At 40.2% G+C, this 20,894-nt stretch overlaps 1 protein-coding gene across 34 annotated transcripts in view; it reads left to right on the forward strand.

The window, feature by feature from the left end:
• The window catches only part of LRRFIP1 (LRR binding FLII interacting protein 1), a 148,640-nt gene that overhangs the window by 48,970 nt on the left and 78,776 nt on the right, over positions 1-20,894 (forward strand). The window contains exon 1 of one of the 34 annotated variants that reach the window (XM_075002039.1): positions 9,030-9,535. The exons of 32 other annotated variants lie outside the window; for them this stretch is intronic. In XM_075002039.1, coding sequence (XP_074858140.1) covers positions 9,446-9,535 — 90 coding nt within the window. In that variant the 5' untranslated portion in view covers positions 9,030-9,445. Of the gene's footprint in view, positions 1-9,029; positions 9,536-20,894 lie in introns of those variants that run through there. One more of the 34 variants, XM_075002063.1, reaches the window with a different exon arrangement.

Below are 20,894 nucleotides of genomic sequence, written 5' to 3' on the forward strand. Positions count from 1 at the left end.
ATGGGTTTTATTCAAAGTTATATTTGATCGGGGTGGATTGATTTAAATCAAGATTCCCACTGATACTTCTTCACATTTCTTAAACAATGATGCAAATCTGATAACTAAACCATGCTAATTTACAACTCAGTACGACATTTTACAACAGCTGACAGGGTATATGTTGTGTAATATTTTTACATGACATGTTTTTTATTAGTTTAGGAAATAGTACATAATATTACTGCATTAGATACAACAACAATAGATTAGGAATGCTAAAAACTAAATCACACCAACACAATAGCACTTATATTTCATTAAACTAAATGTTACATAAACGTTTCACCTTTGCCATTGCAGCAGTTTTCTGAGTTGCTGGTTTACGGCTATTCTTAAACTTTTGAATACATTTTCAAATTTGATTAACTATACAGGCAAGTCTCCAGAGCATGAAGTACAGGGCCCTTAAAACTTCTACAAGTAGCTCTCATCTTTCCAAGTCCCATTGTTATTTTGATTCATAGACTGAAACAAATATGGGTTTGTCTGCTTTTTCAATTCTATCACTGTTTCTTGGATTTGTGTGAATAATGCCAAACAATGACAATATTCTCTCTTGTGCTGGCACAGGAAGCTACTACTGTGAAAAGCTGGCTTAGCAACTGAAGGAACTCAGTTTCAAGGTACCTGGCTTAATGATTCCCACCAATTCAGGGAGTACTTTATTCAAAACATCATCAGTAAACTTTTACTGATTATATGGTATTGCTCCAGCTCTGAAATTTATTGGCTGGCATAACTGAGACGTGATTTTGAGATGCCCAGGCCGGGGCAGCTGCAGCATCTTCAAAAGTTAGCCATCTACCTTTTTATCTGGGGATAAGAATGTTCACAAGAACACGAGATGCAGTTAGCTGTTGATTCATTTGCTTCTTTTCTTCCTGTAGTTTAACTTTCCAGTGAGGTATATCTCTCATCAGTGTCTCATCAGTGAAGGCCATCTGCAGTTGCAGCCTGTATGAAAACTAAGTGGTTTTTCATTTGTTTTCAGTAGATTTTACTTTTAGCAGCTGGTCTATTACTACTACTACTACTATTTTTAGTAAGCGAAGGAGCCAACAACTGCAAGAATGAGTACATCTCGTCGTGTGGCTAGCCAAGCCGTTCTTAAACTGTTGCTTCTTTCAAAAAATAACTCATAATTTTCAAAAGACAAAAATGCTAAAAGTCCTTTTTAAAAAAAAAAAAAAAATCACTCACACCAGCAAGTCTGAGTCCCTGTCACAGCTCATGGGGCTCGCTCTATATGGCTAAGAATAGTTATGTTCCTGCTTGTGAGACTTACTCCTTTGACCAGGTTGCAGAGTTCCAGCTCCGGTGTGAGCAGGAATGCCTCTACTGTGGTGCTGTTTTTAACTTTGCAGCATGAGTCTTGTGAGTCTGAATCACTTGCCCCAGGCTTTGAGACTTGCTGCCGGGGGTTGTGGTTTTGTTTTTCTTTTTTTTTTTTTTTTTTTTTTTTTTTTTTTTTTCTGGATAGCATAAATGTGGCCTAACATTTCCCCAGTTAGCATGTGGTCAGCTAGTGTGATTGTTCAGTGCAGTTGAGAAGTATTTAATGCCTTTCAGTTATTTCCTTCCTCCCTCTTGTAGTGTCTCGTGTTAGCCTCCATAGAAAATAATCTGTTGATACTGGCAGTACATTTTGAGAGTGAAGATTGTACATTGTTTACCAAAGAAACACTCAGCTGTATATACTTGAGTTCATTTCCTTGGTTACCATTTACAATCGGCTCTTGAAATCCTTGCCAGCTAAACTGTAATGATGCCAGTTTGTGCCCATTCCCAGAGAGCAATGATGAAGTGAGGTTTTCTCAAATATATATGTACGTACGTGTGTGTGTGTGTGTGTGTGTATTAAAGGCACTACTTGAGCCACAGATTGAATTGTTATACTATGTCCAGCTCTTTTGAAACCACAGTAACAGCATAATGAATCTGTGAACTTGTATCACTCCTCAGATGATGAAATTAGAACTTTCCTCTATTCTAGATGTTCTGTACAAATTTCACAAGTAAATGAAGCATGCAAATGTGTGGAAAAATTTATTCTGCTTGGCCTAGTGTTTGAGAAATCTTTATTGGCATTAAAAGGGTTAAAACAAAAAACCCTCCATTGTTAATTAGATAAATTTCTCAGACTTTGAAAATGTCAGTGCCTTTTGAAATAACTTTTTTTTTTTTAAAGCAATGAGTCAGGTGTCTCAGCAGACAGTGTTTTGTGAAAAAGAATACAGATGTCTCATTAGGACCCGTGTGCTAATGCTCTAGTGATTTACCTTGAACTAGTGTTTCCTCATGTTGGGGGAGTTTCACTGTGACTAGAATATGACAGGTTTATGGGTTTTTTTGTAGGGCTCTGATAGTTAATTGATGGGATATATCCTTGTCTCCAACTGCTATGCAGTGTTAAAAGAATTGGTAAGATTGCAAATGTTTCCATCCAGAAGAAGTTGCACTGAATTGAAATTAAATACTGCAGGATGGTTTGTGGCAGTGTGAATTCACTGATTACCACAGAAAAGTTCTTAATCACATTATTATGACTCTGCTGTGCTGGGTTTATTGTATAATAGAGGAGCCAAAATTTTGATGTGCTTAGGTTTAAGCAGGGTTTGCCTTTATCTGCTCCTGTACGCAGCCCAAGTTTCCAACTGATTTAAAATAAAAAAAACTGACTCCCTCCTTTGAGTCACAACACATCAGGGAGACAAAAAGGGCCTGCATGTGCCCTAACCTAGCGGCCAAAGTTCATTGGCATTTGTTTCTGCTGGCAACGATTCTGACATTCTTTATAGGAAGCTTTATAGACCTTCTACCATTCTCCCCTGCTCCTAGTTTACACAGGCGCTCTTTCAGGATTATCATTGGGTGTTTCAAGTCCTGTCTGGTTTCAATCCTATGGCATTTATGTTTAGAAGTTAGGTTCCATATTCACATGTACATATATAACGTATGCAGTATGTGTCTGTGTAACTTCAAATCATATGTACGCACAATTCCCTGATGTATTCTACAGGCTAGGAGAAACTGATGTCTTCAATATCCTTTTAACTTCACTGCTGTTTTTCTAGCAATAATGCTGTTGCTCTTGTAGGCCTATGGAAAAAGGGACAGCTCCCTTTTTGTTAGGCTACAAATAATGTTTCATTTGTATAGAAGGGTCTGCACTATTAACTTTTTTTTGGGCTGCTTTGGATTGGTGTTGTAGGCAAGCACACTTCTGGTGTGAGCATTAGGCTTCCTCGATAGCTGTCTTCCTATATTAAATTGTACTCTCGTGTATTTAATTTGTCTTTTTGCAATCTGTGTTCTTACAGGTGTTACAAAGTGATGTGTTGAGAAAGATCCCAGACTAGCCAGTTAATGATTGGAAGATATGAGTTCTGCAGAAATTCCCCAGTGTGATAGTTTACTAACCACTCCCTATGCTATTATCTGTTGCTGGGAGATAACAGTTGGATTCCTTCCATGATGCCGTAGTCAGATCCTTTCTCCGAGACTTTTTGCATTATTTGCTAATTAGAAGGAATATGCTATTCCCTTATCTTTCTAAGTAGTGGAGATACTGGAGCTGTCATTAGAAAAAAGACCGCACTGCACCCGTTGGTTTAGGTAACTACTTTTTGCAATCATAAGGGCCATAGACATTTTGAAAACAAATGTAATTTCTGGAAAAATTGATAGTTTAGCCAACACCTACTTTCCAGTGACTGTGATGTTACCATTGTTAAGTGAATTTTTTCCATGTCTCTCGCAAGCAATTCATCTGCAGTTTAGTAGCACCACAAAGCAGCACTGCTAACCTGAGGCAGTTGAGCAGTTTGACTCTCAGCCAAGCAACATGAACCAGCCTGGACTTTGCAAACCCTGGGGATAGGCCACCCAAACTTTCCAAACTGTGTTTTAGCTTGTTCACTTATAGAATCTTAAGCCGTTTCTTTCTCTTTACAGCACCTTAATTTATAGACGTGGTTGAGAGGTGGGGATGAGTTTTCAATAGATTTTAAAAAGCTCTGGGGTGTATAGGTACTTTTATATTCCTAGCATTTACTGCTGCATCTTGCCATTTTATTTTGTTACTTACATAGACATGGAGATGCAACATCTTTTGTCGTAACATCTGAGTGCCTCACATTTTAATTAAATTTTATAACTATGATAGGATGGACAAATACAATGCTATGATCCATTTACATCTTGAAAAAGGATCAGTCTTGCAAGCTATATATAAAATCTTAACCCAAGCCCATCTAAAAGTTCTGTGTCTTGAAATCTGTCACTCTTTAAAATTCAAGTTGCCTTTGGGAATGGGTGTCTGCTGAAAACACACTGCTGCTGATCCTTGAGTTATTCCAGAGTCCCCAGCAGGTATTGACATTGATCACTGCTCATGGGGAAAGAGGAATTTTCTCAAGTAACAAGGTAGCACAATGATTTGCACATAGAAGCAAATCTATCCAGTGCAGAAACTGAAGAAGACATACCGCATATAGTCAGTGGCCCACTGCAGCTGGATGGCAGACTGGAGTGTTTCTGTAGCTGAAGCTGGTTGGTGGTCTCCCAAAGGAATCTGAAATAAAGTACATTGGTATAGTCCTACTTGTAGAAAACAAAGGCATAGGACGCTTCAAAAGGGTAGCTGTTTGGAGAAACAGCTATGATTTGGAGTTAGTTGTCTTTTCCACAGAGTTTCTCCATTAGGAATTTAATACGGTTTCTGCACAACTTAAAATTAACGTTTAAAAAAAAAAACTGGCTAGAGCCAGGCATAGTGCAGGTAGGTGTTGTGAAAGCTCACTGCACTTTTTTTGATGTGTAATACCTCTCTTGCTCTGACCTTGGGCCTGCTGTGAGTAGAAGTTGCCATTTTGCAATACAGAGACCATCAAATAGGGAAAGAAATGTACTAACATGTTGAGCTACTCAGCGCTTGAAATTTGCTACTTTTTCCCTGTTAAGGACAATGCCTATTGAAAAGAGTTGTTAGTAACAGCATTCTCATTGGCAGAATTAAACAATTTGATTTAATATTTGCAGTTATAAATTGCTCCCTACTAAATTCATAGTCCATTTTGGTCAATTATTTTTAAAATCAACATGAAATTAATTTAACAATTTCATCTATTTAAATCTGAAATTTCTTGGTATTGTAATTGTAGAGGGGAAAAAGTAGTTGTGGGGGGAAAGGGGTCACAAGCCTGTTATGGAGGAGTCACTGTAGATCTACTACTGTTACTTCTGCACAGCTCCCTTCAGAGCTGGGCGGCTGGAGACCTCCACCTCTAAATGCAAAGCTCTCTCAAGCAGCAATGCAGAACCAAGGCTGGCATGGAATGGTGTTCTGTGCTGCTGCTGCTGCTGGTGAACTGCTGCCTTCAGTGCTGCATGCCCAGCCAACAGCTTCTGCTCTGCCAATCTCTTGGCTCTGAGGTCACAGCAGAAGTAAGGGTGGCAATACAGGAGACCCTCTATCTCCACCCCAGATAACTTCGTGAGCTCCCTGCAACTCCTTTTGGTGGTTCAGGACTCCCAATCTGAGCTATGCAGGTCCTTCTTCTTCGCCCTCCCCCAACCATGAAATCCTTCCAGTATACACTAAGAACACATAAAATAGCAGATTTAATCAGGGGAGACCAGATTTCACAGTCCATGGGATGTTTGTCATGGCTTTGGGTTTTGGTGGGGCCCTAGTGATAATGTGAATTGATTTCACAGAATCACAGGGCTGGAAGGGACCTCAGGAGGTCATCTAGTCCAGCCCCCTGCTTCAAGCAGGATCAACCACTACTAAGTCATCCCAGCCAGGACCTTGTCCAGCCGGGACTTAAAAACCTCAAGGGATGGAGAATCCGCCATCTCTCCAGGCAACGCATTCCAATGCTTCAGCATCCTCCTGGTGAAGTAGTTTTTCCTAATATCCAACCTATACCTTTCCCTCTTCAACTTCTGACCATTACTACTTGTTCTGCCATCTGACACCACTGAGAACAGTTTCTCACTGTCCTTTTTAGAGCTCCCCTTCAGGAAGTTGAAGGCTGCTATTAAATCACCGTTAAGTCTTCTCTTCTGTAAACTAAACAAGCCCAAATCCCTCAGCCTGTCCTCATAGGTCTTGTGCTCCAGCCCCTTAATCATTTTTGTTGCCCTTTGCTGAACCTGCTCCAGCAAATCCACATCCTTTTTATACCGGGGGGCCCAAAACTGGACACACACATTCCTGATGTGGCCTCACCAGTGCCGAATAAAGAGGAATAACTACTTCTCTAGATCTGAACTACTTTCCAAAAATGTCTCCCTTGAAGGGCGCACTTCAGAAGTTTCTTTTGGTTTGCAAATTTTAATAGGATATTCCTGCATGTCCTGAAAATTATGCAGCAGTTATGTTAATCTGGAAGAAACATTTGAAGTACAAAACAGCATTGGTTGCTCAGCATGTGTCATTGTTTTGTTCTCCAGTTACTACTAAGGTCGTACCTTCTATTTGCTTTTCCCCCGAATTTAACAATTAAGTGCTACTTATAAAATTGTTTGATATAAGTGATTATACGATGTTGATAGTCCCCATTCTATAATTTAGTAACCCACTTGAGGAATCTTGCCAGTTAATGTAAAGTGGAAGGAAGGGGCAGCAAATCTGCCGATACAACTATCAGTGGATGAATGAGAGCATTCTGGTAGACCAGAGGGAACAGGAGCACAATTCAGTCAGCTCTAGCATTCCCACTACAGCCATGCCTAAACTCACGGTTTCACAGGCTGAAGCAAATGGTGGGAATTTTCCCATACGATGGTGCTCAACCTATTGTGAACAAACAAAGTTACTATTTTTTAAAACAAGCTGTCTTCTCAAATGACTGTTTTGAAGGACATCTTGTAAACTGCATCCCTGGCACATTTCTGTGGAGGCAGCCTCATAGAATATGCTTGGCTTTATTGGAACAATGGAACAGGGCTGGTGTTAAGGAACTCACTGAATAAAATCACTGAGAAGTAGCCTGTGAATATAAAATTATTCCATGCATATAAAAATAAATCAAGAAAACAATCTGGGTGTTATATAGATGATATTGTGGGAACAGCATGCTCCACCAATATGAAGTATGAAGTACTGAGTTTGTCGGGTGGGGATAATAGTAGGTTGGGTGTTTATGGAAAAATTTAACTCAGTTGCTAGGTGGACCCTCTATAGGCTTCTCCAGCCTTTGCTGGCTGACCAATGAGGAACATGAGGGTTTAGTTTCTCGGTAACAACCTATTTTGTTTGTCTATGCAATGTTAGGAGAGGACTATCATCATCCTCAGCAGCAACAACAAAACCCACAAAATGTCAACAGCTGCAAAATAGGCATTGAAATTTAGATCATCTTCTCAGGGTCATGTGTTCTTTCTGCCTGCTGTTTTCTTTGTGGGAGATGGTCTACGTGCATACATTTGGTGAAATCCTCACCCTCTTAAAGTTAATGGATGCTATATTGTTAACTTGAACATGGCCAGGATTTTTGCCTGTTTTGTATCTGTCCTATTCTACCTGTATATATCTTGTAGCATTATACTAAAGGCAAAATCTATTTTGGGGTGCACCCATAATCATCTTAACATTTATTTATATGCTTTCGCTCTATCATTTCTTCCTGTTGAGGAAACTTAATTAAAAACTTATTAAACCAAAAAAAGCCCAAGGTGACATTTCAGATGGGTCTCAGAGAAGACAAGTGTGCAGTTTAATTCCCACCTAATACTTTGGAGAAATGCAGAGATTATATGGAAGAAAATTACTTGTGTGCCATAATTTGCATTAGTATTTGATTTGAGTTTGGGGGAACAAAACTTTACATTTTTTGGTTTAATATGTAAGGAGTCTTAGAACGCCATGAAATGTGCCATGTCCAGCTGTATCCCTTGATTAACAACGAAAGAACGGCCCTTCTGGATCAGACCAGAGTTCCAGCTAGCCCAGTGTCCGGTCTTCCGAAGGTACTCCAATGCCAGGTGCTTCAGAGGGGACGAATAGAACAGGGTAGTCATCAAGTGAGCCTTCCAAAATGATCTATCCAAACTGGGTAATGTACAGGGTAGTGACATTTTGGGACTGTCTTTATTCTGTCCTTGTCCCTCCATCCTTAACCAGTAGTGTATACATTTATGTGAACTCTAAATTAAATGAGGAAAAAATCTGAATTGTTCCTTACTTTTTGTTCTCTCTTTTTTGAATATATATAGTTCCTATTTGTTCATTACAAGACAGAAATGACCCTTTTGTCAGTCTCAACGTTGATGAACCTGTCTGTTTTTTAAAATAAAATCTGCATGAATAAAGCCAGCATATGATGCAATTGTGCCAAAGTGGCAGCCTCTTCGCGGTTGGATTTTTCAAGATATGAGCATCAGTTGCACGTGAGAATCCATTCAAGGATTATTGAATGTAGACTTCCAGTGCACCCAAAGTAGCAACTTGGGTAATGTCCATATCCCAGATGGCAGACATGTAAGCATAGGCCGCTATTTTAGTGTAGCTGTTGCTAATGATAGACTGTTTGTTTACTTCACATTATAAAATGTTGGGTAAGAGGCAAAAAGAAATTCTGTTTATAAATCCCAGAATTTTCTGAAGTTTTAAAAAAAATTGTTTATATACTTATGAAAGTTGCAGTAGTAATAACACAATGGGCTACATGATGTCACAAAAACTATTTGTATTTGAAGCAATAACAGCCTGTTAAGTGATGGCTGTAGAAAACATTACAGTAATAAGCACATCCTGTTCTTGGTATTGTTGTGCAGTTGGGGCAAGGCTAGTACAAAACCTGAATGATTTTGCAGCAAACTTGCAGATGCCGACAGTTGCTTAGTCAAAGAGCCTGTACTTAGGCAGGAGGAAAAATCAGCTTGTCTGCCTTCCTGCACCTTTGTGACAGCTGCTCACTTGCTGACTCAAGAACCGCAGTTACTGACAGGCGTGGAGCTGTAAGTTATTACTGGTCTGCCGTTCCCAGCTCAAGTCCTGCGATGAGACTTGAAGGAGGGTGGGGAGAGGAGGTGGAAACTTAAAGAACTGAGAATTCGTGTCAGAGGAAACCTATGCTTGGGCTCGTTTTTTGAGGCAGTCATGGAAAGATTCCTTTATTAAGCACACTGATTACTTGTGTGTTCAGTACAGCACCTGTGTGACTCGCCCTGTGTCTTGACCACTCCCCGACCTTAAACTTCTGTGTCTGCTGAGCAAGGTCTGTTCTCCACCAGTGACAGAAACCTGAGGATTTTTGAGAGGTGGACGGAGTCGTTTTGTTTGTTTGGATAAACACTTGACCAGCTGAATCAGACATTCTTCCCTGGGATGTTGAGTAAATAAAGCAGAAGCCTAGCAAGTAGCAGTGTGGATATTTTGTTTCCCTGTTCGTGTATGAACTTCAAAGACTCTGAAAGTGGAATAACCAATTTTGCAGCCATGCAAAGGCAAGCAGACTGCTTCAGTCCAGAAGCTCAGAAACTGGTAAGGAGGTGAGGGGAGTGATAAACAATCCGCTACTCCAGATCTCCCGTGTGTGCTGTCCTTAAAAGTTTAAAAATGAGACACTAGTTAATGGGAGTATTTGTTGAAAGATCCACTGCCTAGTTGCTGATTACATTTAAGAAGCTGTAGTTTTATTCTATATGTATATATAAAGTGAACATACATACGTAATATAAGTATGGTCTATGCACAATACACATTCCTTGAGCCTGCAGCTATGTTTGTTTAAAGAACAACACAGTTCTAATGCTTGTGTTGTGATATTTCTATAAACTGTGTAAATGTCCTTGAATGTTATTTATTGTGACTTTTATACAGCAATGAAACTTTTTAGTTTAAATTCTGTATACAAAATGTGCAATGTATAATTCAATTGCCGAACTGGTGAAAAGATTGATCACATAAACTGTACGTTATCATAGGGTAAAATAACCTACCCAGGATCTATGGGAATTCACGTTGTTTACTACAGGTTTTGCCAAGTGCTAGTGTAATGTTACCTTGGGAAGGCTAACGAAAAACCTGTACACATGACATGCATTTCAACTAATAGAACTCCATGTCTTGCATTTTGCTGGTATAATGGGAAGAATGGATGGTGTCATCTCAAATTTCCAGGCTCAAGGGAATGTAAAGTGGAGATGAGAGTTCATGTTCACAATTGTTTTCCTTTGACTTTTGTTGTGATTTTATTTTTCGAGCTTGAGCTTGAATCTTTTGAGCCTGTTGGTGCCATTGATCTATTCCATATTTTTTTGTCACTGTAATTGGTGTCACTCCTACCTGTTAACGTTTTACATGTATAAATAAAAGCATTTTGGCAAAACACTAAGGACACACTTCTGAATGTGAAAGGTATCATTTGGAAGAGCTCTTTCAAAGAGATAGGTGAGAGGACTGTATTCAGATAGCTTGTTCAAGGAAAAGAAATAGAGATTCTCTTTGTATGCAGAAACATTTGCCATATATTCAGCTTACTGACAGCAGACTGGGTGTTCCTGTGTGTTGCAATCAATCTCAGAGAGCAGATCATTAACTGCAGCTTAAATGGAGGGTGGGGACGTGGAGGGAAGGGGATTTAGTTTTTTTTACCTCTTAAGTTACAAATCAAAGAAATTAACTTCTCTCTGCAAGCAAAACCCTTTATTTTTCCTGGAATTACGAGCCTTGTTCCCCACTCTGCCTGTTTTTTGCCCTGTGATGACATTGGTGGCAGTTTCCATATGGGTTTTGTGTGAATGACACCAAAGGTATGTCTACATTGCAGCTGGACCCTGGTGGCTGGTCACGCCAGCTGATGTGGGCTTCATTCAGCATAAAGCAGGAGTATGAGGGGCACTAGGGCTGGCTGACAGGCCCTATTGCTGTATTTAAGTATTACCTTTAAAAGACTGCAACTGACCAAGTGCAGTAATTAAATTCCATAGCAGCACATTCCTTAATTGTTTAAAAAAAAATCGAAAGCTCCAGAGCCAGTTACCAGCTACTCCTTATTTGGCTTATTGAGATAAATATGTAGACCATTTCTAGCTCGATTTAGTATGTGAGCAGACATGCCATCAGTTTTATCTAATGTTTGAAGTTCCAAAACAGTCCTTTATATACACATGCAATGCTCAAAAAATGTACAGTGGATACAAGTCGCTGTGTTAGTCTGTGTCTTCATAAAACAAAACAGCAGTCCTGTAGCACCTTAAAGACGAATAATTATTGGGTGTTGAACTTTCATGGGACAGACCAACTTCTTCAGATCTGGAGACTTCTGACTAGGTTCTTCCGATCTGAAGAAATGAGTCTGTCCCATGAAAGCTCATCACCTAATAATTATATCATTAGTCTTTAAGGTGCTACAGGACTGCTTTTGTGTCTTACAGTGGAAACTGGCTTTCATGGGATTATATCTAAGGAGTAGATTTTTGGCACATAGTTAAGTGAGTGTAATCAGTGACACATGATTAGATAGATGAAGGAGAAACTTGGTTTTCTCCTGTTACAGTGATGCAGTGAATATAAGTGAAAGGTGAAGAATTAAACAGGCTTTACAGTGGCCCAGAGGTCAGATAGTGTGAATCAGCTGTGCCAAGTACCTTGAAGCTTATTCCTTAGCAATGTGGCTGATATATGTGAAGCATAATGAACTGAGATAAATATTTATTGAGGTATGAGGGGGAATGTGAGGCCTATGAGTCTGCTCTGCTGGGTTCTTACCTAGATTTTGTCATTGAAAGTGAAGAATTAAGGAATATTCCACAAATTACGTTGTTCTTGTGGATGAATGATGTCAATATGTCTTTAAAAAATCACCGTCCCACTGCAGTATTGTCCAACTATTTTATTAGTATTGTCAAGTTTTGATTAGTTTTTTTTACTGGAAAATTGTCAAACTTAAATACATGAACAGCCTTTCTTTAAAAATGCCACTTGTGGGGTTGTGTTGGAACAGCTGGTCTCGTCCCTCTTGTTCATTCAGTGACACTCATGAAAAACATTTGTCTGGTTACAGGCTGGAGTGTGGTTTTGTTTCTTTAATTTAAGCCATGGTTGCTTCACTGGCCAGAATGAAGGAGTGATAACTCCATTTCAGTAACTGAGTAGCCCATCCATTAATTTTGTATCTTCTTAAACACAGGTGAATGGAAATAAATGTCCCAAACTACCTGGTTTTGTTGCTAGTACTTGTGGCTGAAGATAGCAATGTTTATCCGACCAGATTATTACAAGCAATGTACCACTTGGCTAGAGAAATTCAGTGGCTAATCCCATAAAAAAACCTTATTTACATAATTTTGTATGTCCAGTCTACTGATTAAATGTACACTATAGATAGGTGGAATGAAGGCCAGTGTGGAGAATATGCCTGTAATTGCAAATCAGGGGCTCAGAACTGATTTTTTACCCCCCTTTATCAGGAAAAACACTGAAGCATAAATTGTTAGATGTATTATTTAGCATAATGGTAATAATTTAAAGGAGAAAGGGAGAATAAATTGATTTCCAAGAAGGGGAAAAAATAGCATCTGTTGCATACAGATTGCGACTCTGTTAAATTACAGAACTTTCAGTGAGATTGCTTGTTTGTTTTAATTAGTGCTTTAATACTGTACTCTGCACAAGAATAAACTCCTACAGCTAATTTTTTTCTGCTTACAAAGTAGTCCTTTAACACTTCCCATTCACAAAAAGCACACACTCTTGCCTTTGAATATTAGTCCCTCATTAAAATTGCGTCTTTGAATAATTGTGCTGCTTTAATGATTTAACACAGGAGTTGTTTGAAGAGTTCTACACTTGGAATCATGCATGCGGATTACAGAGGTCACTGACTGAGTTTCTTGCTATCCACAGTTTCCTGTCTGTTTGCTTGTTTGGAAGATCCAATTTAACAGTGAAGTCCACATTTAAGAGATCTACTTCTTTATGAATGCTCACCTTCTGCATATGCATCATAGAAACCTGTTTGTAATCATGTCTATCAATTTTATCTTGATGTGAATATATTTGTGAATGTTACTTCCCTGTGCTTGGATGGGACAATGTGCCCTTTAGACAGGAAGTGAGAACTTCCTTAGTCATTGTTCTGTTATATGCTGTGCTTGGGCAGTGTTAGAAATGACTATAAAGACAGTATTGTAGGTGATCATTTCAACTGGACTTCTATTTTAGGTTGGTACTGATATTTAGAAGATAATACATCTGTAATTTTGGCTAGCTAAAACTTACGTTCAGTTTCTTGGCATTATTCACAGGTAAAGGTGACCTTGGTCTGCAGGTGAAAGCAAAAATAATTGGCACATTCAGAAATTGTATTGGACCTGGAGAAACTGATTAGGTTTACAGGCTGCAGTGTTCTTTTTTCACCGGGGTGGTGTTGGAGAGGTTGAATGCAATAATCAGAATAAATATCTACCATTAACTAGGATTTCTTTTGTTTTTAAAAAGATAAGTCACTTGAGTTTTGTATTTAGAGTTGCAAAAACCAGAATTGTAGATCGTAAGGTACAGTTGGTCATCTAAGAGAAGAACCATGAAAGTTTTCCATTGTAGCAGTGTCTCTACTGTCTCAGTGTCTGTAGTGGCTTTATATATTTTGGCCATCTATTTATTGTTCAGAAGTGTGTCAGTACGCATTTACAGCAGTATTTTGGACAACTTCAGTGAAAAAAAATGTACTTTTTATAATAATACTGATCACCATGCTACAGTAATTGGTTGGTGCTTCCTCTGTCCTGCCCAAGGCGCTCTTTGGAACTCTCCTGTTCTTTTTGCATGATTTGCAATGGTAACTTCATCTTTTTCACCTATAAGACAAGTATCTACTACATTAAAGGAGCACAGAAAAGGTTTTTAAAGTGTACCTGGACTTCAGCTTGTATTTAATGTTCTGCTTCTTTCTCCAGTAATTATGTTTGTATGAATGCTGGTTTTGGATAAATTTCTTCTTCTAGAGTCCTCCATTCCCCCTGCATGTTGTTGATAGTATTTCAAGAATGGAATAAGTTACGAAAGAGATGACTATCCTGGGGTAAATAATTTTAATCTGGAATACCTTGGGAAGTCCTTACTGTCAAAATTGATTTGCAGACTTTGAGATTCTGGTGTTAATCTTCATTACTGTAACATTTTGTAGATTTTTAAAATTTATTTTGAAAAACACAGTACTACCAAGTCCAAGCTTTCAAAATTCAGGAATCAGGCTCACCAAAAATCATGAGACTGTCTTTCAGATAATGACATTACATAAAAGTAATAGATTTGATTTTTTTTTTCATTTGCCTTATTCTGTACTTTTTGTTTAACAATGAAGGCCTAAATAATTTCTGTATCTACTTGGCTCCAGGAGCTGGGGCTTTAGGGAAAACAGTAACTATCATGAGACTTTTGACAAAATCATGAGTTCTGGCAAAACTAATAAAGTGTCATTAATATGAAGTTCATCAGCTTCTTCACACCAGGGTCAGTGGGGGGGGGGGGGGCTTCTCCATCAGCACCCCCTCAAGTTAGACCCAAATTAGTTTTCAGCATGCTTATCTGCTTGCCTTGGAGGAGGGCCACATTCAAAGCCTTTTCTGGATTAGTTAGGAAACACCAGGAAAGAAATATGCAATTACAATTGCTACTTGTGCGGTACACAGGAAATCAGGATATTTTACAGCAGAAAGCTGAACGTGAACAAGCCAAGCCAGGCACATCCCAGCAGACATCTAGTCCATCTTGAATGCAAAAAACACTTTTTTGTAAAGGCAGAGCTCAGTTGTCATGGATTCTCATACTGCAGCATTCTGTTCTGTTTCTGTTCTTATGCAGCACCTTTCATGGAGAACTGGTGTTTAATGTTTCTATTGAGTTCAGTTTGAACAAAGAGTAGCATGTGATGTCTGTTAACATATCTAAGTGCTTTCTGTGCAATCATATAATTGTGCGCAAAAATTCTCTGTGAGCATGACTAAAATTTTTTGATTTAAAATGAGTCTATGCTCTGTTTGCAGGTTAACACTCACCTTTTCTGCATAGTTCAGTGGATGTTTAAACTGTCCATAGACTGTAATACGGTGATTTTTTTTTAGACGTTTCACTGTGTAAAGTCTCTACTGTAGGTTTAACATCTGGTGTTTAGGAGTAACTTTTTCAGTACAGTGTGTAGGAATCCGTATGCACAGCACTGGAAACCTCACTTTTTGATTGGAGAACCTGCCGTCCGAGTGACCTTGCACAAGTAGAGACTAGACAGAATCCTAATTAGCCTCTCTGAAAGGGGAGTCTCTCTGTATTGCTGTTACTTTCCCAGGTAGCTCTTTTCTGAAAAGGGCTGGATTTTCTGGGGCAGGCAGTTAACCTCCCACCTGCACATTGGACAAGGCTTTTGAACTACAGTAAACCCCTTGAGATACATGCAATCAGATTGTGCATGTCTTGGGTTAATGCGACTGCGGCCGCTAACGGGAGCAGGAAACTGCTCCTGTCAGGGGTAGCAGCCTGACTCTTGCTAACAGGAGCAGTTTCCTGCTCCTGTTAAGGGCAGCAGCCTCTAGTCAAACTGCTGCCACTAACAGGAGCAGTTTCCCGGTCTTCAGAGTGGTGGGGAGCTGGGAACCAGATGGCAGGCTGGCTCCCCTCCACTTGCAGAGCTGGGAAACTGAGTAGGGCAGCAGCCCCGGTTAGTTTCCTGGATCCAAGGAGCAGAGGGGAGCTGGGAGCTAGACTATCACTGGTTTCCAGCTCCCCTCCACTAGTTGGAGCTAGGAAACTGAAGGAGGCTGCTGCCCTGGTCAGTTTCCCCTCTCTGCAAGTGGAGGGGACCTGGGAGCCAGGCTGCAGGCTGTTTTCCTGGCTCCCACAAGCAGTGGGCAGAAGGGAACCAAGCTGCTCCCTGGTTCCCAGCTCCCCACCACTCTGGGAGCCAGGAAAACAGACCAGTCAGTTTTCCAGCTCCTGTGAGCCCAGGAGAGCCCCTCAATATGCATGAATATTAGAGTTAAAAGGAGGTTGCAGAAATGCAATCCCTGCATAACTCAGGCATTTACTGTACATGCCAAAGTGTACTTACTGCATGAGGAAAGGGTACTTAAAAGACAGAGAGCAAATAAGCAGTCAAAACAACAGGGTGGATGATAAAGGACTGCCAGCTGAGGTTTTTCATTTACAAATAAATCTACTTAAAAATTAAATCATCTTTTGAAATATTTGGCTGCAACTTAAACAAACTGACAGCTAAATTTTAACAGGCTATGACTGCTGCTTATCATGCTAACCAGTATTGTCTTGATTCCCTGTGCTCCTGATATACTTGTAGTTCCTCTCATCTTACGCTTAGATTGTCAGTTTTTATGGGCAGTGTCTACTTTTTTGGTAAGATTTTACAGCGTCTGGCACATTAGGGGCCTTTTTGCTGCCACAGTACAAATAGGCAGTCTGATAAAATGCTGGAGAGGGGCTGCTTTAAGGTACCCAGAGTTTGTGATGAGCACTTAATTAAAAATGTAATGGTGAAACAGTTCTAAATGCACAAACAAATTGCTCGTAACATACATATTGATCTCATTAAAGTGGATTGTTTAAAGCAAAGACCAGTGCCTTTTTTGGAATTATGCTGCATTGATTTTCCCAGTGATGATGCTTGCAACTTCGCGATAGGAGGTGTTGGTTATAGTTGCAATTCTTTGAGCGATTGCTCATGTGCATTTGAAATAGGTGTTTGTGCTCGCAACATTCACCCGTGCCAGAAGATCTCTCCCCTCAGCCGTACCTGTAGGGGAGCTGGGCTAGGTGCGCCCTGGAGTGGCACATGTATGCCATGCTATATAGGGTGCCTCTTGCCCACTTCCTCCTCAGTTCCTTCTTGCTGTCAGTGACCGTGCCTGGAACTGCTCGTTCAGCTGAGGTTCAGCAGAGCACTGTTTTCGCTTGTAAATAGTTCTTTATTTGTTAAGTAGCTGTAAGACCCACTTCATCGGATGAATCACCATGGGCAGAGGTTTGCTCCAGCCCTGGGGGGCCACTGTGGGTGGGGGTGCCCCAGCCTTACTGAAGCAGTGCCTGGCTGGAGTGTCCCTGACCAGCAGCTTGACAGGGATTGGGCCTGCTCTGACCCTGCTGGCAGGGGTGCTGCAGCCTGGCCGGGGCAGCCCTGGTCCCCAGTGTGCTGCAGGTGGGTGCAGCTGGGGAGCACACCGCAGCTGCCCCCTTTAATTGGTTAAACCAGTTAACTAATTCAATGGGATTTTACATACTTAGTCCATTCCACCTCCCTCCTCTTTGTCAGTTTCCAGCAAGAAGGAACTGAGGGAGAAGGGGGCTGGAGGCACTTGATATAGTGCAGCATGTGCGTGCCACTCCAGGGGGCACCTAGCCTGGCTCCCCTATGGGTACTGCAGAGGGAAAAATCTTCCAGCACTGGCACATGTGGCAAGAACACACCTATGTTGAATGGAGATGAACAACTCATCTGGAGGAACACCGGTTATGGAAACAGGTAACACTCTTATTGTAATATGCAGCTATAGTTCAGAAGGCTCAAAAACACATTTGTTTTTAGTAGTAACAGCTGATTGTGTTAACAGATATAAAATTCCATATAGTTCTGTGGTCATGAGCAAGAAAACACTTATCAATTAAAATACACTGGTCTTGGGAAACGGGCATTATTTAGCTGCATTTCTTAAATGAAAATCTGCTCTCTTCCATTTAATTGTGTGTGTATAATTTGAATTTACGTGTATTGGATGCAATGAAAATGTATTGACTTTTCAGCCTGACTATGCTAACAATATATTGATTTAAGCAGAATAAATTAGTAGATTCCAAGGTTTTTATTCCTATGATTTATTCCTATGATTTTATTCCCCTCTGAATATGTGTCAGGAGAACGAAAGGTAAACTGCTAGTCAAAGGGAAAATTTAATTCACTATTAAACAAAAAGTAGTAGATGATGGATCTGGAAGACCTTTACTGGGGACATGTATCTGTGTGACATGTAAACTTTTTAGTTTGGCCCTTCTTTCAAATTGAAGGGTGTAGGCAGGGCAGGGTGGGGTGGGGATGGAGGAGAGAGAGTGATCGCTCACTCATGAGTTCTGCCTGGCTTGGTTAGGGAGTGGCACGAGCTGTGGCTCCAAAGATTCCTATGCCAAGTTGTATACGAAAAGAATCTGTGCAAGTGGGAAGAGAAGGAAGATAAAGGTGAGTAATTTCTTGGGTCAGATAAATTTCTTGGGTATGCTGTCTTGCTGTGAAAGGAGGAATTGTTTGAGCTTTGGCTTTTTCCCCAACTGTTAGCTGTAAGGGGAGCTGGTTAATGTTCTCCTGAGTTCAATTAAGGACTGTAAGCTTTTGTACTATTTTGACTTTCACAAATTTGTATATACTCTGGTGGATCAACTAAACCATGAAAAATTTACAAAAACATGTGTATCTTAATCAAAACAAAGAAAAATGAACTGGGATTTTATTGCATTTGTTTGATTTGTTCTTTTTCTTTGCATTTAATTTGAAAGCACGTATCCAAATAGCATTCTTCTTTTGTACGGAAGCATTGCACATAGAAATCCAAATAGCAGGTTATCTATTAACAGCAATTAGAATTTCATACTATACAAATCTTTATATGAAGTGGTGGTGTAGCTGGGTTGGTACATGAATATTTTAGAGCAAGTCTACACTTGAAACACTAATGATGAAGTTGCAACACTTCAATGAAAATAGTAACAGAGAGTAAGCTGTGCTAGTCTATACACTATCAAAACAAAAAGCAGTCAAGTAGCACTTTAAAGACTAGCAAAATGGTTTATTAGGTGAGCTTTCGTGGGACAGACCCACTTCTTCAGACCATAGCCAGACCAGAACAGACTCAATATTTAAGGCACAGAGAACCAAAAACAGTAATCAAGGAGGACAAATCAGAAAAAGACAATCAAGGTGAGCAAATCAGAGAGTGGAGGGGTGGGGTGGAAGGTCAAGCTCCACTCTCTGATTTGCTCACCTTGATTATCTTTTTCTGATTTGTCCTCGATTACTGTTTTTGGTTCTCTGTGCCTTAAATATTGAGTCTGTTCTGGTCTGGCTATGGTCTGAAGAAGTGGGTCTGTCCCACGAAAGCTCACCTAATAAACTATTTTGCTAGTCTTTAAAGTGCTACTTGCCTGCTTTTTGTTTCAATGAAAATGTCATTGTCGGATGGGAGAGCTTCTCCTGTGGAGATAGTTAATCTACCTCTGTAAGAGGCAGTAGCTGTATTGATGGGTGAGATCTTTCTGTCCACGTAATGCTGTGGGTAGCAAAGGTTAGAGTAATATAACTGTACCACTCAGGGGCATGGACTTTTTATACCCCTCAGCGACATAGTTACATCAATGTAAGGTTCCAGGTTAGACCTGGCAGAGAAACTAGGTGGGTGAAATAATCTTTTATTGCACCAAAATCTGTTGGCGAGAGAGACGAGAAGGTAGTCCAATGAAAGACACTAACTGACCCACCACATCTTTGGCATACTGCACAAATAGTCATTAAAATATTGATGGAAGTGAGTCCTTTCCCGGAAGGATTTTTAAAAGTTTTTTAAATTACTTGATATTTTAGCCTCTGGCTGCCAGGTGAAGCAGCTCTATATACTCTCCTAACTCCATACTTATCCCAAGGGCTGAAGGGATGGGAAAGACATTCCCTTTAAGTAAAGTCTCCTAATCAGCCATGCTGACTGAGGCAGGTTATGACTACTTCTTGAGGAGACTGTGTCATTGATCTTTGCTGTTTGAGTCCCAAGGTCACGCTAATCAATTTAGCCAATATATTTTAATTAAAGTAATGCGTATTGGGTAGAGCAAAAGTACCAGTAGCTACAATATAATACTGCTACTTTAAAAATTGCATCATCTAAATCGGTTATTCTTGACATACTTTAGTAACTGTAGAGAATTATGAAACTAGAATTGCCGGTTTTTTCCTGCGTAGGGTGTTGCCTGTGAGAAGGCTTTGCAATTTGCGCCTGAGATTTTATGTACACTACCGCGTGTATGGATCCCTCAGTGCAGTCCCCAGACAGAGCAGCTCACTCAGCTGTCAGAAACTCAGCGCTTTGAATGGGGCGGGGCGTGTGCCTGCAGGGCATTGAAGATCAAAGTGCTGAGCAAAGTGATGGGGGCAGGCATTGTGGGTTACTGGTGGAAGCCAGTTCTGTTGACAAAACAAAGTGTCTTCACTGGCTCTTTTCCAATAAAGGGGATGGAAAACATGGAAGTCTCTCATAGGGGTGGAAGTTTCTTGTTGCTGAAACTGGGCATTTTTCCTAACAAAAGTTGCATTATGGTGTGTGCCCGTTTGCTGCTTCGTTGCCAAAAGGCCGTTCAGGGGATAGCTTGGTCATGTAGACATGTGAACTCGCCTCTGATCTACAGATCCATCAAACCAACAGCAATGCTAGACAGTTAACAAGACATACAGTGCCCTGGAAAGTCAGAGGCTTAGGTGACATACTTTCCCACTCTTTCCAGAATACTGTATGTGTAATGAAATCTTACTACCTTGACTGGTCTGCTAATTGTCAACAGGCTTGAGGCACATGTCAGTTGGCTGTCACTAGTTCTGAACATTGCTGCATGGTCTCATTTTCTAAATTTAACTTCACATTAGTCTCCACCTGTGTGGGATATATAATTACAGCAACACCCTTGAGCATTTGAACATTTGTAAATGTGTAGTCAGTAAAATAAAATTGACTTACCATTGGGCCAGTACGGTGTGTTTGTGTTCAAATGTGTTTTAATGCTACTTCAGAGACGGAAAGGTGAAAAAGGCATCTCCAAAGAGCATCTGAAATATGCATATTATCTGTTCCAAAGCACCTGT

Source organism: Carettochelys insculpta, chromosome 8 (assembly GCF_033958435.1).
Source record: "Carettochelys insculpta isolate YL-2023 chromosome 8, ASM3395843v1, whole genome shotgun sequence".
In the NCBI taxonomy this organism is placed as follows: domain Eukaryota; kingdom Metazoa; phylum Chordata; order Testudines; family Carettochelyidae; genus Carettochelys; species Carettochelys insculpta.